Source organism: Podarcis erhardii (assembly GCF_964252035.2).
Source record: "Podarcis erhardii genome assembly, chromosome: 15".
NCBI lineage: Eukaryota > Metazoa > Chordata > Lepidosauria > Squamata > Lacertidae > Podarcis > Podarcis erhardii.
Genome location: NC_138505.1, coordinates 10,923,485 through 10,948,034, shown reverse-complemented (window position 1 = coordinate 10,948,034; position 24,550 = coordinate 10,923,485). Strand labels below are relative to the sequence as shown.

General features: G+C 45.6%; 1 protein-coding gene across 1 annotated transcript; it reads right to left on the bottom strand.

Moving 5' to 3' along the window:
• Positions 1-1,129: 1,129 nt before the first annotated feature.
• On the bottom strand, positions 1,130-15,509 carry RAB1B (RAB1B, member RAS oncogene family). The gene is made up of 6 exons (XM_081841423.1): positions 15,353-15,509; positions 8,201-8,273; positions 5,748-5,843; positions 5,433-5,528; positions 4,504-4,635; positions 1,130-3,034 (listed from the first exon to the last, which is right to left on the bottom strand). The coding sequence occupies exons 1-6, from the start codon at positions 15,364-15,366 to the stop codon at positions 2,840-2,842; spliced, it is 606 nt and encodes a 201-aa protein (XP_081697549.1). The 5' UTR covers positions 15,367-15,509; the 3' UTR covers positions 1,130-2,839.
• Positions 15,510-24,550: the final 9,041 nt, after the last annotated feature.

Genomic DNA, 24,550 nt, shown 5'->3' with positions numbered 1-24,550 from the left:
GATCAAGGAGTTTGACAAGTGGCTGGAGGTTCCCAGTGTGTTCTGACAGCCACATCCTGGACAACAAAATTTGCCAGAAGAGCAAACCCATTGTATGGAGGCTTTGAAAGCACCTTTTCCCATGCCTGATGACAGGTAAGTCCATGGCCCACATAACCAGAAACAGTCTACTTCATCCTTTCCTAGGCTGGTGTGCTCCAGATGTTTTGGACTGCGGATTTCATCAGCCCCAGCCAGCATAACCATTGGTGTCAATAAGGGTTGTGGTCCAGGGCTTCTGGATGGCACCGTGTGGAGCAGGGGTGGGGGGGGAGCCTACAATTTTTCTCTCGTTCACACACACAGGTTTGACATAGCTTTGAAGTCTTCCCAGCCCCCCAAATCCATTATACCACATTGGCTACAGCAATTCTAGGGTGCGACCTGGAGAATGGGCAGTGAGAACCTGAGCTCTCTTAATCCCACTTCATGAAAGGCCAGGCGCCAGCACAGTCAGCCTGAGCCACAGTTAAAAAGATAACCAGGTTTCGTTAGCAAAAGCCACAAATCTACAGATAACCTGGAAGTGTTTGCCTAATCCATCTTGCACAATCAGGCTTCCTGTGTTCTGCTTTTCAGTAGTTCTGTGGAATCATGAAAGAAAGCCCCAAGCCCCACCCTGGAGTATCAACTCTGCCTTGCACAATAAGATCACAGATGGAGGCTGCTTTTACCAGCCAGGATGAGGCACAAAAGCAGGCACAGCACTGGCTACAACAAGCTAAAAATGAACATTAAAAACTAGTGACCCTCAGCCGGAAGGCAAATCTGATTTTTCCTGACTGAACCAAGAAAGGGACACAAGACTCTTGTCTGGCATGCTCTTTCAGCTGACACTTATTTCCCTGCAGCCAGAAATGAGATGGCGACATTTTTTCAAATTCAGTTGATGGCTTTTCATCAGGGCAGCGAAAGGAAAGAAGAGGAGATGCCTGGGATTACCAGCATAGCTGTGGGAGTTAAGACCATTAACATCCGCCACTCCTTGGGTGCAACATTTCAAGAGTGCACCACCCCACCAATCCACAAGCACAGCTCAACCCTTTTGCATCCCTTGCAGGAAGGAAGATAAGGACTACACAGCCAAGCCTGAAAATCCCTCATTTTGCAGAGGCTGGTTATGTTTTATTGGATTTTTTTTCTCTTTTCCTCTCATTTGTGTTTTTTTAAATTTCACTTGTGGAAAAAGAAGAAGCTGACGAACAAAACCACCTTCCACCCACTTCCTGGCCCAGTGGGGTCCCTGACGTTCCTTAAATAAAGTGGGGGAAGGGGAAAGACAATGGGATGAATGTAGTAGTGAAGCAATATGGAAAATGCAGCTTCCTGGTGCTAAAAAAAAAAAAAAAAAAGACGATACAGCATTCTTGGGAGCCAGAGCCCAAAACCGGGGGTAGTAGGGGCGACAGGGTGGGACGGATGGGCCTTGGTTTGGTCATGATCCAGGGAAGGAAGGTGGGTGGGTGGAAAAGAATAGGGTTTGGCTACACGGACCTGCAATATCAACAAGGGAATCAATGGGTGGCGTGGGAGGAAGGTCAGGGCCAAAGCATGCCAAGATGGCCACAGGTGAGCGGGGCCCTGCTCAGACCACACCTGAAGCAGACTCACAGAGTTTGCCCAGCTGTCCAAAAGATACATTCATCGACTGTGGAATGCAGGAGCTGGGAAGCCCCCCGCGACCCACCTTCCTTCCTCCCAGTTCAGTCTTGAGGAAGGATTAAATTAGATCAATAAACCACCCGCCACTTGGGCAAGGGGAAGCAGCAGCAGCAGCGCTAGTGATGGAGGGAGGCCATATTACACATTTCTCCTCCCGCTAGAGGCCAGCATGTCTGTTCCTAGAGCAGGCTGGGGAAAATGGGGCACAGGAGGGAGACGACAGCTAGGAAAACGAGGGACTGTGAGACAGGGTGCCCTGAGAGGAAAGGTTTTAGGAGTGGCCGGGGCGGAAAGGATGTGGTGGTAGAAAAAATGGCAAGGAAGCAAGGGACACCAAGCCCTGCCCCAGGCAGAAAAAGAAAGCAGTTGCCACATGCAGGGGAATGAGTGCGGTGGGCCACACAGCAACTTGCCCAAATGGGGCCTGGAGACAAGGGGGGAGATGCACAGACACTTCAGCCCTTTGCCAGCTAAAACCTGCCTGCTGACAAACCAGTCAAATGCCAGTAAGAAGGACAGGACACAGGAACTCAGGCTTGCACTAGCAAAGTCCAAAGACTCATGGGGGCAGGAAGCAAAGGGAGACTGAAGCGAAAGATAACCAACGCTCTGCCCCAGATTAGAAACACAGTTTTGGAGGTGGGGGAAGAGAAGGGAGGGCAGCGTAACGAAACCAGCAAAGAGAACCATTGCCCAGGCCTTGCCTACCTTGGGGGGTGCGGAGGGGAAGGAGGGCCCCAAGGCAGACGGACATGTCATCACCCCCCACTTCCCCATGTTGTAGGGAAGCTTGCAACCTGTACAGAGCCCACCCTCAGCCCAACCCACTGCCTCCCGCAACCCCAATACCCCTCCCACACAAAATCCCCTACAGAGTTAAGTGACAAAACAAAACAAAACCCCAAAACCAAAATAAACAGGCCGAGGATACTCAACAGCACTTGGAGCAGCTGAGCTGGAAGGGGAGGGAGGTCCCGTCCCCCTCCGGCGAGGTATCATCCGGGAAAGCCACCTTCGGAGAAGAAAAAGAAGGAGGTGGGGCTGGACCAGAAAGGGAAGGGCAGGCCTCCTCTCCCCACAGCCTGCCCCCCAGGCTGCCCCCCGCCCCCCACCCACGCTATCCTCATGTCCCTCCTCCTCAGCAGCAGCCGCCGCCTCCTTGTTTGACCGGAGTGCTGTCGATTTTCAGGTTGGGTCTGTCGCCGCCAGCTGTGGCACCCGGGCCCATGCGTTTCTTGATCTCAGCCGCCATAGTCATGAACGACTGCTCCACATTGGTGGCATTCTTGGCGCTGGTCTCCAGGAAGGGGATCCCAAGTGAGTCTGCGAATTCCTGCATGAAGAAAAGAGAGAGGGAAGGTTAGGAAGGAGCAAAGAGTCCCGGGTTTTATTATATAGGTCAGAGGCTCCTTGCAGGACCTCAACTGCAAGGCCAGCAGCTGAACCATCTCCCATAATCCACGTGTACACTGAGATTGTTGCCTGAGGCCTTTCTTCACATTCTCCTTCAATTTGTTGATTTAATTTGCTGTATTTATACTACTACTACTATTATTATTACAATGTACTTTGCTTCTTACTATTATTGTTAGCTGCCCTTGGACAGTTCTTTGTTACAGTTCTTTTCCTCCAAGGAGAGTCAGGTAGCGTACATGCTTCTCTTCCGCCTCGTGTTATCCTCACAACAACCCTTTGGGGCAGGTTAGGCTGAGCATGTTTTGCTGAGCAGGGATCTGAACCCTGCTCTCCCAGGTCCTAATCCAACACTCTAACCACCATATCACCACTGGCTTTAGGTTGAAGGTGTGGGATATAAATAATGTAAATCAGCAGTAGCCAACATGGTGCCATCGATACATTGCTATACTACAACTCCCACCATCCTTAGCCTTGCTCACTGGGGCTGATGTGCTACAGTCTGGAGAGCACAATGTTGGCTATCCCTGATGCAAGCAAATGTTCCAGAGAAGGGCCGGGAGGTTCCCAAGGCATTCTGACATTCAAAGATATGATCTAGACACCTGTCTGTGCCATAAGATCAAGTATAGTTTGAAAAGCTAAAATAAACAGATCACTGCCTCTATTTGGAGCATCTGAAAGGCAAAAGTAAATAATAATTAATTTGCTGATCCAGGACAGCTGTTTACAATGGGGCGTTTGAACTGAATTGCTTTCCCTTCCTTCGCTGAAGTGTTACATGCAAGAGCCAAGCCTATAAAGAATTCTGTGTTTTTAAAAACATCTCCCCCACTAAACTATGCCTATGGCTGCTAGGTGTTTTGTTTTTCGTTAAAGACTATTTGTGCCTAAGCTGCCTGCAGGGTTATGCTGAAGGCCTTTCAACAACATTGTACTCTGTCACATGCAGACCAGGCCTTATGATGCAGTGGGGAACTTCAGGCCTGGAGTCAAATGTGCCTCTCCAGGTCATCTACCTGCACCACTGAATTCTCCCTAGGCTACACTTCTCTCACATCTTCCTGGAGTGCTTTTGCCTGGCTGGAATTGTGTCAAACTCTGATCACACTTGTTTGGATTGAGGATAAAGGAGGGAGAGTGCCTTGAGGATGAGAGAGAAAAGGTTGCTGGTTTGCAGGGCTTTCTTGCGCCTGCCTGAAGAACCTAAGAAAAGCCTGAAGAGCATAAGAAGAGCCAGGGTGCTAGATCAGGTCAGTGGTTCATTTAGTCCAGTGTCCTTTTCTACCAGTGGCCAACCAGATGCCTGTGGGAAGCCCTAAAGCACAACAGCCAACTTGCTATTCTTCCCAGCCACTGACATCTGCCTTGCCTTCGGCGGCTCACCTTGGCAGTTGTGTAGTCCACCACTTTTTTTGTGGTCAAGTCGCACTTGTTGCCCACGAGAAGCTTGTTGACATTTTCACTGGCGTAGCGCTCGATTTCCTGCAGCCACTGCTTCACGTTGTTGTAGGATTCCTGAAAGGTGGGAGCCCACAAGAGGGAAGAGGATGAGAGGCAGCAGAGCTCAGACTTCCAAGCCTGGCCACCAACCTGATTATCCCTTGGCGCTGGAAAGGGCCGCAGGCAGACTAGACAGCTTCATCAATGGAAAGAATCTCACAGAATACTTAGTGCAAAACTCAGGGCCCCCCAAGAACTTCAGCCTTAAGGAGAACTTAGGAAATTCTGAGCTCTCCGAAATTATGGCCCTAGGGTTGTAGGCAACTTTAGTCCTGTTCAGAGAATATCCACTGAAATTGATGAGCATGACAAACTTAGGTCCATTCATTTCAATGGGTTTACTCCAAGTAGGACATCATTGGATCCAACTCATGCATCAATTCACAAAATACATGAAGAAGAGAGGTAAAAATGTGCCGGAATGGAGCTTTGCTCACTCACTCCAGTTATAACTGTTCTGCTTTCATCATTTTGGGCGTTTTGACATTGCTCCTGTTAATCGGGGATAGAGATAATTGCTTCTCATGGTCTCTAGTTAGGCAGAGCTGCCTTTTGATTCAAGACACCGCTACCAACATAACCTCTGGAAATGGGAGCATTTGGTCCACCCTTCTGAACAGATGTCAGCCATAGACCATCTTCTGTAGAAATGAGGTGGGTGATTGCCTTTTGCACTCATGGTCCCTCTTTCCCACTGTTCCTCCTCACCCCCAGAGCTGGATGTCCTAAACAGACACACACAGATTTTTTCATCTTCCCCTACCCCATCTCCCACCCCTGCTCTAACCACCACAATGCAGCCGTTACTCTACCTGATCCGTTACGTCATACACCACAATTATTCCATGTGCCCCTCGGTAGTAACTGGAGGTGATGGTTCGAAACCGTTCCTGCCCGGCCGTGTCCCACTGGAGAGGGAAGAGATGATAACAGTTGTGGCTCAGCACCATTAGTTTACAACCCATGGATGAAACTGTGGACCTTGCAAAACTTTTAGACAGAGCTATAGGAATGTGATTCATCTTCTCCACAGAGGAATCAATCAACAACCCAGAATTCTGGGATTAGTTCCCACATCCAAAACTCCTCTAAAGACACTTTTGAAACCAAGAGATTTACAGACTCACAATTTGCAGCTTGATAGTTTTGCCATCCAACTCGATGGTGCGGATTTTGAAGTCCACCCCAATGGTGCTAATGTAGCTTTCTGTATAGGTGTCATCCTAGGAAAGAGAGTGTTTCATCAACAATAAGAAGTTGCAGACAGAAGTCACCGTTCCTGTTCTCAATTCTCTTTTTTCGGGTGGGGGAAAGGTGTATCAAAATGCAACCAACAATTCTAACACTCAAGATGTTCACACACATGAAACAAAAGCAGTGTACATTTTAGGTAACGGCATTCATATCCAACCAACCTCAGCCAGCACATCCATGCTGGGTGGGGTTATTGGGAGTTGTTGTAATCCAAAACATGTGAAGGGCACAGGGTTGGGGAAGGCTGGCATATGCCTAGAATGCCAACTGGCAAGGAACAACTGTAGTGTGAGACCACTGTATAAACCACACATTACACAGTAGAAGGGAAGGGGAGAAATCCACCAAACCAACTTTCCCCTTGTCTTCCTGCACAGTCTAGACCAATGATTTCTTGCCCCAGGACTGTTCCAAGTTCAGAGGTTCTTCAAGGTCCCATTATGGTTTCTCAATGGGAATAAGTTCAGCAGCAAGAACATCATAGTTAATAAAGGTTTTCTTGTGGCTTTCGACAATCAGTGTCTGAGTCTGAAGGCTGGGGAGGACTGCAGGCAGCTAGTACTGAAACTGCCACCCAACTCCAGTGCAATGGCTATTCATCCTGGCTTTCCCCAGTTTGATTCTCCTCCTGTTTTATTTCTACCTTCTGGCTGTAAGCCTGCAGGCAAGGCGGTATGTCTAATACAGCACTCAGAAATGGGAGATCTCTTGCTGGTAGTAGTACCATTGTGGTTGCCTTTAAATGTTTTTAGATAATTTTTCAAATGTTTCAAATAGATTGTTTTAAATTGCATTGTTTAAACTGTTTGATGTTTGCCACCCTGTGCTTCTTTGGCAGGAAGGGTGGGATAGAAATTTAATAAATAATACTCAGAATTTTTAGGCTCATGACAACTACTCGGTTGTGGGGGGAGTCTGTTTCTTAATCTGTGCTCAGCTCATGTGAGCAATGCATTTAGCAAAACTCTCTACACTGCAAACTAGGGTTCCTTGGCAGAACCAAGGGATTTCCTAAAGACCAGAAAAGTTTAAAAACTGTATCGCTATAGCTGCTCATCCTGAGGGGCAAACAGAGAAAACAAAGCTTCCTCACAATGAATGTTGTATTTTTGTGTGTGTTAAGGGGGGGGGGGGAGTGAGATAAGAGATTCCAAGGGGATTAGTCACAGGTCTTGTGCCTCTTCCGTTGGCTCAAATCTCCTGAAAAGCTTTAAGAAAACTCATCACCAAGAGGCAGCTCCAATCAGTTGCTTTCTCTTAGGCTCACTAACGATAGGCTAGGGCAAGGGTTGGGGAAACCCTGAGGACTGCATTCCCTTCTGGTAAAGCTTTTGAGGGTGACATGCCAGTGACGGGTGGGGAGAAAGGCCAAAGTGAGCAGAGTAGCCTCCATCCAGAAAAGAAAGAGGGATGTGCAGAGTCAGGGGTGGCCCATCCCATTTCACCACCTGAGGAGAAACAGGAAAGTGTCCTACTACTCCCCCTGCTGAAGCCTCAAACTCAGGTTCAAACTCAGATATATAAGCTAGGCGCCAAATGGCTCCTTAAATCAGGGTTACAGCCCCCAAAATGGAATGTCTAGTTGCTATTTTGAGGCCAGATGGCTTGAAAGTCATATTATTCAATACAAATTGTGTAGATAAAATATCATGGATAGAATATCATGGATATAATTCTACAAGATGCGTGTGAAAACAGGCAAGATCCAAGGATCCCCAGGCGTGCATCTTCAGATGGTGGAGATGTCAGGCGCCATCCTGGTGCCTTGGCATCTTCACTTGGTCGCAAGTGGCCAGTAGCCAGGTGCAAAATGCACTGCTGGTGAAGCTACCAGTGAGATCCTGCAGGGCTCTTGTGAGATCTTGCTGGAAGCTGTGGTAGTCAGCACAACTCTTCTCCCATGGTGGGGCACCACCACTGGAGAAACAAGGAGAAGAAGCAGTGGCTTCCGGCTAAATCTTGTGAACCTCTCAAAATGCAGCATTTGAAATTCGCCACACGCCAGGTGCATTTTGAGAGGTCACTGGCTCTTCTCCTTGTTTCTCCAGCGGTGGTGCCCCACCATGGGAGAAGAGTTGCGCTGACTACCACAGCTTCCAACAAGATTTCGCAAGAGCCCTGCAAGATCTCACCAGAAGCTGCAGCTTCTCCACCAGCAGTAGGCAAGGCACCATGCAACACCCATAGTGCCACCACATAGATTCTGCCACTTGAGGCAGCTGCCTCAAGGAGGATGTTATAGACCAGACAGGGAGCCCTGGAGGGTTGCATTTGCTCCCCAGGCTAGGAAGAAAGGTTGCCACTTAGGACAAAAGTAAATACTTACAGCAAACCGCAATAAGAGACATGACTTCCCCACACCGGAGTCACCAATCAGAAGCAGTTTGAACAGGTAGTCACTGGAAAATAGAAAGAGGAGAATAGACAAGTTTTGTATGGGTAGAAAAAGTAACCTCATCATCATCTGGACTAATTTGTTTCCTCTCCAGACACTGTACCTGACTCGGCAGAGTGAGGACATTCTTACATTAAGCTTGAATATTCTGAATATTACAGTAATATAGCACAGGATCTGGCTGCCCCAGAAATTCTAGTTCTCTTGTGAAATTGCTCGAGGGAGGTAAAAAAACATCTTGATTGTTATCTACTGAAGAAATCAGAAGCCAGAGCAGGCCAAAGCAGAAACCGTTATGTCCCAAGTGGTACTGCCCCCCACCCCCAATTAATCAGCCTCCTCACTGTTCAAGCTCATGTCCTTGATCATCCAACAGGAAATAGAAATCTGTCTTATACCAAGTCATGCCACTGGTCCACAGGGCTCAGTAGCATCTACACTGCCTGGAGACAGGTCTCCAAAGTTTCAGGCAAGGGAACGTTCCCAGCACTATCTAGAGATGTCAGGGATTAGACCAGGGACTTTCTGCATAAGAAGCAGATGCTCTAGCACTGAGATATGGATAAACCCCAGATTATCTGTGGCCGGCAGGTATTCTGTAAAGGAGCACCTCTACACAAAGTGAAACATGTATTTGACATGCAGCAAATTGCATTAAATACCCCACCACATTTGTTTCTTTGACAAGGTTATCATTTAGATGAGTTTGCTGTGTATGCACAAGCCTTGAGCAATGTTTGAATGTTCTGTTTGATTGTTCAGGTCTGACTTCACTATCCAAATAAATCATCTTTGTAGGAACTGTCACAATGCACTACTCATCGAAAGCAGATACTTCCTTGGAAAGTCATAGGGTAGGGCTCGGTGTATACACCATGATTATGTACTCTGCTGGGTTTTAGAAATGTTGCTTGGCCTCAGCAGTCACCAGAGACCCAGCCCTGCCCTTATCCCAAGGTGTGGGTTAAGGTCTCCACTCCAATTTTCCAGTGAGCATTGGAGGACCTGGGAAGGAGGAGGGGGACTTATAATGCTAGTTTCAGAAGTGCTTAGAACAGGGCAGGGAGCCTGTGTACTCCAACCCCCATCAGCCCCAGCCAGCATAGACAGTGGTCAGGGATGATGGGAGTTGTAGGCCACAACATCTGGTTTGACAAGGATGGGTTGTGGCGGAGGCACTAAAAAAGCAGTAAGAAGTTTCACTACTTTCTGAGAGACTGAACTCCTTCCCTTTTCCAGATTCGACAAGAGGGGTAGAGCCCCTTGCCCAATTAAAAGATGCAGTCGCCAGTGACAAATACAGCAGTGGATCTCTGGCACTATGTCTAATAATTCCTATGAATCAGTATGGTTAACTGGCACTAGGGACAGTAAGGCCCAGTAGAAACATAATTCTCTCAATCTCTTACTCATGGTTAAGCAACAGGGAGTGAGTCAGTGATTCATGCACTCTCCTCCCCACACACCCTAGTGAAAATTTATCCCTGCCTTGCTTCACTTTTGTCAGAGCTAACCTACAGCGACATCAACTCTAACCATGGTTAGCTTTAACCAGTGTTTGCAAACTGTTTCAAACACAGGCTCAATTTTAAATCATGGCTAACTTCTGCCACCTGGAGCAGCCTCCTCTAACCCGATGCCCTCCAGAAATGTTGGACTACAATGTTCTGGCTGGGGCTGATGGGAGTTGTGGTCCAAAATGTCTGGAGGGCACCAGGTTAGAAGATGCTGGCCTAGAGGTTTTACAACACAACTTCTACCACCTTATCTTCATCCTTTTCTAAAACAATACTGTTAAGCCTCCATAACAATTAAGAATGGCCATCTTTGGGAGGTGCTCACGCTAGTGTTTAAACCAACTTGGGCCCCAAATATATGAAAGATTGCTTCCTTCCATACAGACCTTCTCAGGTGTGAAGATCAGCAGAGGGGGTATTAAGAGTAGATCCTCTGCCCTCAGAAGCTCAGGATAGGGATGACCTGGGAGCCCCTAAGCGGCGGAACTCCCTCCACAGAGAGACATATCTAGCACCATCACTATACATCTTTCATTTGTGGGCTGAAGATGCCTGGCCTTTTTGCATTTGAGATATAGATATTTTATGACCCACACCTGTTGTGCTTGTAAATTGTTTTAAACTGTTTTCAATATTGTATTTTACATTGCTGTGACCTGCCCTGGGATTTTTTGATGAAGAGTGCATAATATATCTAAGCACCATCATGCTCCCAGCTGAGTCGCTGGGCCTTAGAATCAGAGAATTGTAGAGTTGGAACGGGACATCTAGCATCCATGACAGATGGTCATGCAACCTCTGCTTAAAAACCTCCAATGAAGGAGAGTCCACAGAGGGAGACAGTTCCACTGTCTTACTCAGGCCCTTTGTCTTACATCGTTCCTGTTCCGAAAAGCCCCAGAATCACTTCCCATTATCCCCCAACTCATCTGAAGTTGCAGCTCAGGGGACTACCACAGAAACCTTCTGGAATCTGTTTCACAACACCACCCCTTTGCCACACCACCAGCACTGCTGCCAAGGATCCCCCTACTCCAAAAGCACAACAGGGCACTTGACTATCAGGCTGTTCTCTCCCATGTACCAAACTGTAAGTATAGCCAACAGTCAGAAGGAAGGAAGTTTCTTAATTGGAGTGTTTGACTAGTGTGCGGGAGAGGTGACAGGAAGCAGGCGAGTCACGAGATGGTGTGCTGGCACTTTTCCTGATTAAGCACAGAGGGAAGGGACTATCCCTAATCTTGGGGGGTGGGGGAGGCAATGCCATTCACAAAGCAAATGCATGCCAATAAAATCTAAAGTCCCAAGCCTCAGTCATGGACTCAGGTGACCTTAGGAATGCCACCAATTCCCAGCTGTTCCTCACTCACTGCAGGTTTGAGAAAGGAAGGGCAAGATATATACAAGTCCTGGGCCCAAAGGGACAAACAGCTGCAAAACAGACTTCAAAAGGTTTTAGCCTGAGCTAGAGGTAGCCCCAATTCTGTTGAACCTAAATTCAGATTAAAAGCATCTGACCCAGATCACATGCTTCTGATCTATTTGCCAGATTGCACCACAACCTAGAACGCATCTGTTTTTTCCCAGCCAACTCACAGCTACCAGGGCAGGGGACTCAGCAGCTGCTAAAGAGGCAGTCAACAAACTTGAACTGTGAAGACCAAGGTGTCCTAAAAAGTTAAGGGCAGCCAGACAGCAAATCCATTCTGCCAGGAAAGGATGGCACATGATCTTCAGGTCATTTCTTTGAACACTTCCCATGAAAGAAGACCCTGGAACTTAAAAGAGACCTCAAGACTGTTTTTCAGAGTAGTTATGACAATCCAACCATCTTGTTGACACTTTATATACACTTATCTCCCCCTGCAAGACCGAAGACGATTTCTCTTTTCTCCTTATTTTAAAACTACACCCCTTTGCTTCAGAACACCAGACCTCTATAGGACGTAACCAACATCCTTTCAAGGCTAGAAACCTCTACCTGTTTAAGAAATAGGTCTGTACAAAGCCAAAACCACCACTATAGTTCTTAAGGTGCCATCCACAATAAATGTTTACAGACCTAAGGGTCGAAGAACCCAAGATTTCTGCCAGTGCAGCATCATGTTCCACCTTTACCCCTAAAAACAGGAGGTTCCTGTTGTAATGCAGGTTTACCAGCAGAATTGATGCTTTCTGGATTTGTGCAGCCAAGCACTTAATGTGATGATTAGCATGTAGAAAGTGCTACACAGACATCTTATCAGTAATGTATACATCAGTCCTGTAAGGTAGATCAATATGATTATGATTCCCCACATTGCAGCTGGAAGGCTGAGACTGTCTTAGCTTAACCCCAATGAGTTAACAGAAGAGGCAAGATTTGAATTGGGAACTTCTTGTTTCCATAGCTCAGTTTCTTAGCCACTATGCTAGGTTAGCTCTCCACCACAGTAAACTATATAGCCTGGGCTCAGCACTGAGAAAAGATACTGCTGTCCTTGGCGCCAATGAAACAAAGTCTGGCCACTGAGTCTGCAGCCACTACGAGTTGTAACTTTGCTAACACATCATCTCAATGGTAATGGCATTCGTGACCAGCTAAGAGCTGATAGAGAAGAAACTCCTGTTTTTTAAACCAAAGGTACCAAAGCTGACCCGACAAGCTACAGTAGCCTCTGCAGAGGCTATGGCAACCACAGTCAACCCTGGATAATGAGGGTGAATGTTTCTGGGGATGGCTCAGAGTAGCCATTCCCAGAAGGTGCAGCAGATCATCCTGATGGGTAGCTGTTAATCCTTTGCAAACAAAGTCCACAGAAGAAACTGGCCCAAAGAAGGCTGTTCTAGCCTGCTTGCCCACACTGGAAAACCAAGAGCTTAGAATAAAACATATGCAGGGAACCTGTGGCACTCCAGATGTTGCTGAGCTACAATTCTTTTCAACCCTAACCATTGTTTGGGGCTGATAGGCCACAGGCTCCCCATCCCTGGAATGAATGTAAAACCAGTGATCTCCTGGTTGATCTCATGGAAGCATTATTTATTCTCTACAGAACATCAGGCAAGTAATTTTTTACAAGTCAGAACTAGCCAGAGATGCAGCAGAAAGGACCAAAGGTCCCAAAACTATAGTGGCCTCAGGCCCACTATTGCTGGGCCCCAAGATTTCATGAGCCCATTTTGAGATTCATGAGTCTCCCGTGCTACATACAATGGCCAGAACTCTGTATCTCCAAGAAAGTGTGCCTTTGAGCACCTGCATAATGCTTTCCCTTCACACTCAGTGACTAAAAGCCCAACTACTTGACATCTGGGAATTAAACAACAGCATATTCTGCTCAGAGTCTTAAAGGGATGTCGCTCAATAGTTAAGTACATGCTTTGCATGCAAAAGATCCTAGGCTGCCTGGGAAAGACTTCAGTCTGAAGAGCCGCTGCCAGTCAGCCTGGACAAAATTGAGCTGGGTGGACAAATGATCTGAGCTAGTTTATAAGGCAGCTTCTTATGTTCTATGTATGTTCTTGTGTCCATCCTTGGTCCAATGTTGGTCGTATACAGTAATGCCAATGGGTCTACTCTGTGTAGCTAAAACAGACAGCTAAAACAGGGTTTGAAATGTGATTGTGCTAGCCCATAAAAGAATAGCTTTCAAGCCAGTGCCTCTGCACACACAAAGTAGTGTGTTAAGGAGATCTCCCATTCTGAGCAGATGGGAATACAGATGCTCTTAGATACCTGTGCTTACTTGGTACACAGTTTGAAATTACTGTTTTTACAAACTACCTCAGTTTAACAAAACTTGTTTCAAGTTCTTAACAGTTTGAAAGAAGCAGGAGTTTGAGTTAATGCCCGAATCCCTGCTTGCTTGCTTGCTCATGAACTTTACTTGTAAAAGCCCCCCGCTCTTTTCTACCACGGCTGTAGGACTATTTACACAGCAGGAAAAGTTACCAGAAACAACTTTGGGATAACCTCGCAAGGCCTCAATGAATGTGGTCAGATGAACAGTGTCAACTACAGAAGTTAGGCCAGGCCACCTAAATAGCTTCTACAGAAGACAAACTCCAGCAAACACAAAGCATCTTGCAGCACCTTAAAGACCTTAATTGTTCACTGTGGCATAAGACTTCCTAGGTCAGAAACCACATAATGTGGCAAGTGGTCACTTAAGTGGGCAGGTATATAATATAGGAGGATCTAACAGCAGATTTGTAAACAACTACTCACCTGATGGGTGGATACTTTCCTGTACAAAGTAAAAAACACACGACAATATAGTGGGAGCACATGATGGAGTTGGAAGATGTTTATATGAACTTGAAGACTATTCCACTGAACAGAAAGTGAGATAGACACAGGAATTTACATCCTGATTCTATGCTTCTTTACTTGGAAGCAAGTGTCACTGAGTAAAACAGTCAACTCTCAAGTAAGGGTGAATAGGATTACAGATTTTTTTTCCTTTGCAGGGGTGTATAAGAACAGACTCTTCTTAGTTAATGAGGACATACACAGTAGCTTAACTTTATATGGGGTAGGGATCCTACAGCCCTCCAGATGTCAATAGACTCCAACTCCCAGCAGCCTGCATCGTCAATGGCCAGGGGTGATGGGAGTTGTAGTCCAGCAAAATCTGGAGGGCCAGATTCTCCATCCCTGCTTTACACACACACACACACACACACACACGTACACCTGTATATAACATTTATGTATGCCTCACTTAATCAGTGAATCGACCTTTCGTCTTCCTCTTCCACCATCTGTTTGTCTATCATACATCTTAAGGAAACACTATCTGCTTTCAAATACCCTGTGAAGACTCGGTCCTTAAAAACAGGCTAAATCTCTCTTTTCTTAACTGCACGCACTGTTTTAGATATTTCATGAAATAAGTGAACTAAATGCATTATAAGCAAAACAGAGTGGTATGCAGGTGTGTAAAAAAGAAATGGAAAGGGGGAAATCATGAACATTGGGGGTGGGAATAATAGCACAAGAGGCTAGTAGTTGCAAGGGGAGGGCGGAAGCAGAGGAGTGGTTGCGGGAAAACACAGCAGAAAGTTAGGGAAAGAGAGACAAGGCAAGTGGGCAATTTGGGGTCAGGAGGAAGAATGGCACAAGACCAATGTGGGGTGAAGAAGACTAGCAGGAGACACATAGTGGGAAGTTGGGGACAGACATAAAAAGCCACCATGGAGGAGGCACCATAGCGCAACGGAGCTAAACAGTTCATGGGAGAGGAAGGGGCTGGCACAAGAGTCCAGTTTCAGCCGTTCCCTCCAACCAGTTATATGTATACTACTCCCCACACCTATAAGGAATGGGCTGAGGTGTATGTGCATGCGTATGTGTGTATATATATATATGTATATATTATATGTATATATATTCAGCCTCTTCTCCCCCACTCGACACCGACTGTCACCGGCGCCCTTAGGAGAACCGGGGGAGGGAGTCTATCTAGGCCTCATATGGGGGGGGAAGGAAGAAGAGAGCCCGGAACTTCAGCCCCTCCCCTTCCCCAAAGTAGAAGCCAGTCCGCCCCCTCCCTCCGGCCAGGCCCAGCAGAGAAACACTCACTACTCGGGGTTCATGGCGGCTCCTCCGCGGTGGTGGGTCGGCGGCTGACTAGCTGCTTCCCTCCCTCCTTCCTTCCTTCCTGGCTAAGCTGGTCCGGTCTCTCCCTCACGCAAGATGGCGGCCGCTCCCTCCTCCCCTCTTTCCCTCAGGTGCGACTTCTCACCGCGCAGGCGCCCGCGCGTAGAGCACGCCGGGAGATGTAGTCTTTCCCCCCCCCGCTCTCCAGAGGAGTTTTCGAGGCGCTTTTGCTCCCGCAGCCCCACCCGTCGCCCTCCTGGCCCCGCGAGGCATTGTGGGAAAGGGAGTTTTAGGCCGTTCGCATGCTACGTCAGCCTCCCTCTCGCGCACGCCCCGCCTCGAGTCGGCTTTCACACCGCGTGACCTGGGCTCGCCCCTTGCCTGCGCAAACGTGTCTGGGAGATGTAGTTCGCGCTGCAACGCTCACCTGGACAAAAGTGCAGCAGACTCTCTTTCTGGGAGTGCAGAGTTGAAATTATTTGACCTTCCAAACGCAGTACTAAGAATGTCTACTCATACATTTCTGGAACTGGAAAATATAACAAATATAGGCATGCAGTTATCAAAATAAAAAAATGGGGGTGTTGGTAGACAAACAATCTCTGCTCCAGTACATGTAAAATAATTCAGATATTGGCTGCACTGCCCTTTTGATTTTTTGCAATAATTGCTGTTGTCTAGTTACATGCTGTATATTGACTCTGCTGCATCTGCAGTCTACTCTCCTAGTTATAACAGCTTATTTTCATCCACTAGAACCCTTTCAGTTGGGAGGGATCATCTGTGACTCATCTAGCTTGTGCATTGGGGTAGAACTGATTTAATTATCCTTAAATATCACTGATAGATGGGTGTCAAGAGAGAGAGCTCTGCTTTGAATCTCTGCAGAGTTGCTATCCAGAAGTGCCCTTGGCAATTTGTCCCACTGCCTGTCACCAAGTGCTTTTGTCACGTTCAATATGGTTTTTTTTGTGTGTGTTTTTTGTGGTATGAAGGACTCCAGTCTTGTAGGCTTGTTTATAACATTGTAAATAATATCCTTTCCTTGATGTAGGGCAGTGTATCACTTCCAAATTGCAGAGCCCAACTGATTTCATTTGGGTCTATCCCATGGGAAGGCAAACTAAGGCCTGGGGGCCGGATCCGGCCCAATCGCCTTCTAAATCTGGCCTGTGGACGGTCCAGGAATCAGCATGTTTTTACATGAGTAGAATGTGTCCTTTTATTTAAAATGCATCTCTGGTTTATTTGTGGGGCCTGCCTGGTGTTTTCACAAGAGTAGAATGTGTGCTTTTATTTAAAATGCATCTCTGGGTTATTTGTGGGGCATAGGAATTTGTTCTTTTTTTCCCCTTCAAAATATAGTCCGGCCCCCCACAATATGTGAGGGACAGTGGACTGGCCCCCTGCTGAAAAAGTTTGCTGACCCCTGGCTAGCCTATGCATAGGTGTCTAAAGGATAATGTTTTAATGATATATAATGAGAATGAGTAATTCAGAAACTGGATTTTCTGTGCCCAACTGGCTAGATGATATGAGTGTTCTTTAAGTTAGTTTTAACATTGTTCATAAGTAGGTTGTTTGAGAAACATATAGCTACCACCAACATCTCAGCTTTGTTGGTACGGACATGTTCTGGAAGCAGCTATGCAATTCCAAATGAAACAAACGAGAATTCTGGAAAAGCATGTAAGCACACACAAAAAAAGGGGTACCTAATGCGGCTGAAGGCAGAATCGGGATTCAAGATGACCTTAGATTGGAGACCTGGGCCCAAGCTATCAAAATGAATTTCAGTGGGGACAAATGTAAGGTTTGTTAAGTTGTGGGTGAACATATCAGACGACACAGTGATTCTTCAAACAGCTCTTGTTTATTCATAGGCCAGAACAGAACTGAGCTGAAGGGTTCAACCAACCTGCTTATATAGAGCTCAACTACAAAGCAACCACTTTCTGTAACTCACCAATCACTGAACATCACTTTCAATTCCTTATTTGCATATGTGGACCTGAGAGAAAACTATCTACAGTATCCCCCTGCTGGCCCAGGGTGAGAACTTCAGTGCATAGCAAGGTTCTACACTTAGGCAGGAATAACCAGCTGCACAGATATACAGTAAGATAGTAGACACCTGGCTTGCCAGTAGTACATGTGAAAAGGATGTTATATTGTTTGTGAAAGAAATGAATCATTGTGTCTTGTGGGAAAGGTTGCTGGCTCTCAAGTTAAAAGACAACATAGGAATCTAGATAGGAAGCTGGCCTTATATCATAGCAAACCACTATTATCTACCCCACTATTATCAACACTGGTATCAGCAGCAGTTCTGCAGGGTTTCAGACAGAGAAGATACCTATTCCTACCTAGAGATGCTGGGGAGTGAACTGGGACCTCCTGCTTGTAAAACAGATTGCCTAATGCTGTGTTATCAACATCCCTGAACCTGGGAGATGTGCGTTTCAAATTGTATTTAAAAGGAGATTGGGGTGGTAACTTCTCTCAGAAATCAGGATTATCTGAAATGGAGATATGAATATGAATAGAGATGTTTCAACAAGGTGTTTCAGACAGACTATCAGGTGCCTCAAAGTTCTGAAGAAGCATCAAGACTGAGGAGCAGTTGGGTTGTCAAGGTAACAGTGACCTGCCCTCCTTTGTGACATCTCTTTGAATTCTGGCTTAAAAGTCACAAACCAAATCACAAACCAGAGGTGTCCAGTCCAGGAGTCAGGAGTGGTAGGAGCAGTGTGAGAGTGTGTCTGTGGGTGTGTGAGAGAGGATAAGAGGATTTATATTTTGTTTTGGTACTTACACATTTTCATTGATATTTTTATATAATGCTTTCCATAGCTTTGTATATTTTTAGACTGATATTTAGGGGTAAGGGTTGGAGTAGCTTAGGTGGGTTTTAGGGAGGTAGAAAACATAGGTGCTGGTTGTGTGTTTTAAATTACCTTTCTACAGAGAAACTTCAAAATGTTAACTTCAAAATGTAAGTAGAAAGAAAATGTAAGTAGAAGAAACTTCAAAATGTAAGTAGGATTTCTTCTACTGCTACTCAAAACTTGGCGTGAAAGGACAGGGGTCACCCATGTTGCCTTGGCTCTCTCTTGGCCAGTTGCTCAAATGTGATACTGAGGCCAGACTTCATTTAATGGAGAGCTTTCCAAGGTGTATGCTGCAAGAAATTAGTGTGTCGGCGTGTCATACAAACGCTCGCTTGCTCGTCCTGGGGCTGGAAATGGGTTAGTTTAACCTCCAGTTTGCTAGTAAATCTGAATTACTGTGTCATGAAATGACGCATATCTAAAAAGTGTGTCACCAACATGAAAAGTTTGGATAGCTCTGATTTAATGATTCACATGAGGCCTGTCTGCACCACCTACTGAGCTACAGAGACCAGTAGAATTATCCTGCCATCTTTTTATTTGAGATCCAGACAAGACATATAGAGTGAGATAGTCTATCTGCCTGAGGCGGACCTCCCAAGTCACAGGGTCCTCAAATCCCAACCCTGTCACAGAGCTGTTTCTCTGAGGAAGCCTCCACAGCCAACCTCAGGTGTGGAATCTGTATTCACCACCCCCCAGTGTAAAACCCAAACCTTAAAGGCTCATTTATTGATGCCATATGGCCAGTGACACTCCTGGCCCCTTGCTAAGTCCAGGTTGGCATCAGGCTTAAACAGACCCTTGGCAAAGTGGTGCTTTGGGCCCCCAACCCTATCACGCAGTTGCTCCCACCACCACCAATCAAACAAACGCTGGATGGAAAAGTAGGTGCTGGGGTGAAGGTGCTGCCACATTTTCTTTCCCAAAATGCAGTCTCAACATCACGGTCAGGCACTGCATCTTGCTGGCTGCAAATGGTAGAGGCCAGCAGCCATTGCTGGAGGGCACCTGCTAATCTGATAACAGTGATGCCCGGGGTTAGTGGGCCCAGGGGGGTCATTTTCAACCCAGCAGCTGCCTGCAGAGTCTGGGCTTGACTAAGGTCAAATACAATTTCTGAACATTTGGTTTTAATTTTATGTATTTTTTATGTATTTTTATTCTGAGACCTTTGAGTGAAGGCCAGAACATACATATGGTAAATAATTGAATAAAGCTGATATAATTCAGTCTCTTTTTCTTATATCCAGAGGAAATACTGTTCAAAAACACTGAAGATTATGATGAGATCTGAATCTGACCAAAGTGGATCCTAATGTTATATTTGCGTGGCTGTGATAAAGAAGAAACAATCGCCTGTTTGTTGTTTGCCCGCCAGGGGGTGCTGCACCCTCCCAACAGGCAGTCAACATCTTGAAATTATATACCACACACACAATTACCTATCCCTTTATTCTAAGAGTGTATTATCCCCAAGTACTGGTAGGTTTATATATAAATGAAAGAATAAATGAGCAGCTTAAAAAGGTGGAAGCCAAAATGTTTTGCTATAGAATTTAAAAAGTCTGTTTTGTTAGTCATCATGTAAAATAAGCATCACGCTATAATCCTATAATATCCTTATAAAGGATAATGGGTTGCTTGCAAAATCAATTTTAGCAACAACAAAACACCTCCCTTCATAGTCTTATTAAATTTTAATTAAATTATCACACAATGTCTTAATTTCACTTGTAAGAAAGGGGTGAAATAATGTCCAAGAGTTAAGATTCCTTGCTTTGAAATTCTGAATAATGAAAAAGAACCCAGAACAAAGGTGTGCAAGCCCTTATATAGACTTTTGAAAGTGCCCACCCTGTAGCTCAAGACCACCCCCAAAAACATCATACATACATCACAGAAGAAGGATACATCTACAACAGAAATCCTATGTGCCAGGATACCTGACAATGGCCAGTGACTGCTTACTTTGGCAGCCCGGCCATTCTTTTGTGATGGTAAATATTTTAATTCCTGAATCCAGGTCACAGGCTCACCCTATTCATATGCAAAGATGCCCTAAAGACAGGTAAGCAAAAGACAATGGAGAGGCTTTCCCATTTCCTTCCTCCTTGCAGAGAAACATTTGAAGTCAATTTGGAAGAGTCAAAATGGTTTCAGGATTGTTCTCCTGTACTATTTCAGACACGTGGTTTACATACTTATGTGTTTGGCTTGTAAATTTATGAACATTTAATTTATATATTTTAGACCTTAAATTCTAATAACATCAGTGTCTCTTTAAGATGAATGGAATATTAAGAGGAAGCCTGTCAGTTAATCTCTAACTGAACAGGCTAAGTGCAGCTGGTGGATGTTGCACATAGACGGGTGTTTACTTGTTAAGATATCTATTTAAAATTACTACTTTGAATCTGGGACTTCATGTTGAAAGCAACACATGGTACCGGGAGTGAAATACACAAGGAACTACGGTAAACAGCAGAGATGGATACAACAGAGAAGCCAGCACCAAAAAAGCTAGAACAGCAGAGCCTTTCCCAACTCTCTTGTCACTGTACTCTAATTTTTTTCAACCACTTTTCCTCTCTGTCCCTCCCTTCTCCCTCCCATGCTGTGACCACTGCTCTGGTGCAACCTGCCATATTTTTTCCTCTGCTAACCTGCCCTGACTTCACGCAAATCTAGGATTGTGATGCAGCGCTACAGATGTTCTAGTGGGGGCTGTGTGATGGCACTCATATATTTATTATATATATTTTTAAAATCTCATTAGCACAGTAGGATATGCACCACCTTTAAATAAATAATACTTAGATCCCACTCTTCCTTCAGCAGTTCAAAGCAGCTTTCAAAGAAGTCTCACATCTGGAATATAATTTTAAAAAGGGCAGTGCTAAAGACCATTGTACCATTTCAAGTTGAAAGTGAGGAATGCCTTTTTAAAATCTACCATCTACAATGCACGCATGTCCTTGTATTTTATCTTCTGGGGCTGAGACAGATGCAGACTGGGGAAGATCTCATTTTAAAGGTTTTCTGAAAGAAGGAGGTCTTCAGAAGTTTCCGGATAGTTTGCTTAGGCATGAGATGGATGCCAACACTCAACCTCAATTGTATAACCCAAATTTAGTTGGTCTATCCTCCTTTTTAATCTTCTACCGCCACCAATTTACTCAGAATGTTTTCAAAACCTCTTAGGAGCGTCTTTATTGTTATGATTATTATATTCCATCTTTCCTCCCAAAGGAGACAAGATGTCATTAAAACAATAAAAATATATTTAAAGCAACTCCAGTACAAATGCAAACTGGGAAAGCTCTCAGTTTAGATTTGTTGAGCGAAGAAGGTCTTCAGGTGGGTGCTTGGGCATGAGATGGATGCCAACCCTAGAGCCAGGATGAACTTTTAAGATTGTTGGCTTAGTGAAGGGATACTGTATACATAAGGGAATACTTATATTTACATTGGGGTGTTAGAGATGCTTGACAACAGTTTCTATAGACTCCACTGTTGCCCCTAAGTGGCATTTACCTCAGGCCAAATCCCCTAAACCTCCACCCAGCCAGTAACTCCCACAAACTGTTACCAGCCAAGCATTAACAACACACTGAGCACTAATATATTATTAATTTTCAATTATTAATCCATCCACCCCACCCCGCTCAGCCGTTGTCTGGTTGTATTCCCTCACATTTCCCTCCTCAACCACTTTATTCCCACCGACTCATCAACTGTCAAAATCCCAACGGTCTCTCTCAGTTAAAGCCCAACTGACTGGAGGCTTCAGCCAATCAAAGAGTCTGTGGACACCCAGACCGAATTTACCTGATTCAGACCCTGCCTAATAAATTATTTGAAGTCCCTTTGGGTTATTCTTTGAGAAAAGCGACTAACAAATTTAATAATAGTGCAATAGTCTCTCTCTCTCTCTCTCTCCCCCCTGTCAGAATTGGTCACCAAGAACTACTGCCACGTAGGCTTGCAATGTTGTTATGAAGGAAGTGAGGACAGGTGACCCCCACCTAGGCCCGAAGTCCCCCCCCCCCGCAAAGCAGGCTCAAAAGCTTCTCAAAGCTTTTCAAAATCATTTTCTCAGCAGCTAAGCATCTGCTCATTTGCTCTGCTGTTGCAAGGCAAAATGTTATTCTTTTATCAGTACAAGAGAGCTTCAAAAAGGCTAATGAATAGACTCTGTCAGAGCAGGCCTGAGAACTGACTTTTATCTCATTCTGTTGTAACACCTTTGGACATGCTGAACTGCTCTCATTCCCCTTTCCTGGGAAGGGTGCCAAGAGTCCCCAAAGAGTCCCAACATAGGAGCTTTCTGTTCATGCTCAGAGGAACTGATGGGGCAGGACTCCTGAGGGAGGAGAAAGGGGAGGGAACTGGAAGGGGAATATATATTCTGTGCAAATGACTGTGAACTTGTGCATGTTTTTGTGAGTTATCACACTTGCTCCTTCTACCAGTTCATGGATGGTAGAAATAAAGCTTTTTCTCCGAAACTATTCCTTGAGTGTCTGTTGACTCCCATCTCCCTTTCCCGGGCGCAATATTTTTCCCACCCGAGGGCAAAACCTCATAAGGCTACAGTTAGAGTACAAGGCCTCAAACTCGGTCATGGAACATTTCCCCCCTTATGAACACAAGAATAAGAAGAGATATTTGTGTGTGTGTGTGTGCGCGCACATACATACACGTAACTCTCAACTTATATGGGGGTTATGTCCCAGGGATAGCAAATTCAGCCAAAATTACATATAGTCAAAACATATTGGGTGCAATGCCAGGTGGGATTGCAGTTCCCCCCCATCCCAGATGCCCACCACCTTTTATTTTTTATCAATTGCCAAGCACATAAAGCTGAATGTGCACGAGTTAAATGTGCATAAGTTGAGAGTTCCCTGTACACATAGACACACACACTTCCTTGCCCAAAGGGTGCAATTCTATACATAATTCCAAATACCATAGTTCACCTGGGATTAAGCCTCAGTATTTGCAATAGGACTTAAAAATGGGAAAGGGGTGGGGTTCTACAAAAGCTTTGGAGGCACTAGATAAAGACTCCTAGCTCAGCAACCCACCCCACTATGAGTACATCCCACTTTTCTACAGGACTTTTAACACCCAAAATTTAACACTCAATGTAAACTAAGGTGTATAGTCACTGTCAACCGATATAACTCATGGCTTGCTTTTCTCTAGAATCATCCAGTTTATCTCTCCCCTCACTCCTTTGTCAGCTTCTTTGCTGTAAGCTACTCGGAGGCACACACCTCCAACTAAGTCTTCCTCAGGGCAGCTGATCCTTGTTGGCAGCCGTTCCTTGTTGGCATCCACCTGTCATGGGAAGCAATGGAAGAGGGTGCCTTCAAGTGTGAAGCCAAACTGTTGGGAGAGTTACAGCGCCTGTTGTTGATGTAGAGACCCAATACATGAGAGACATGTTTTGTTGCAGGTTAGGCAGATGAAGGCATCCAGTTCTTCTGATGCGGGTGCAATATGGCGTTTCTTCTTTCTGCACTCCTCCCAGTGGTCATTCCTCTTCTGCTCACTGCTATGGACACACAACCTGTCTGTCTCCAGGCGCTGTGGTCAACTGCAAGGGATTCCCACACGGCAGGGCTAACGTTGCCAGCCTTTGTGTCACGTTTGCAGACATCTTTGGAAGCAGTTGGGTCTGCCAACAGGCTTGGTGGCTGAAGCCAGCTCCCCACAGAGCATGTCCCTGGGGATCCTGCCATCTTCCATTTTGTGGACGTGACTGAGTCAGCAAAGACATTGCTGAGACAGGAGTGTGAACATGCTGGGAATGTGAAACAGTGATGGCTTTTACAATAGCGATAAAGGTCACACCCACACATAGTTTATAGCAATCTTGTATCATGGCTTCTTCCCCCAAAGAATCCTGGGAGCAGTAATTTGTTAAGAGTTTTGACCTTCCAGAGCTACTGTACTTACTCAGCACACTTAAACTACAGTTCCAAGGAGTCTCCATGACACTTAAAAGTAGAATAATAGTGCTTTAACTGTATGGTGTGGATGTGACCTGAAAAGAATGGGGCAAAGTTGACTACCAGAGAAGCAGGAAAGAGAAAACCAGGTACAGTAAGGAGCTTTCATTTTTTTATTATTATGTTTTCTACAGCAACATCATTAAATACAGAGCAAAATTTGCCCCATCCCATTTATTCCCTTCATCTCAGCCCATCCCACCCCAGAGCAGCTATCGGTTATCCACCCCCACCCCCCTCACTCAATGTTAAGTCGCTCTGGGCCC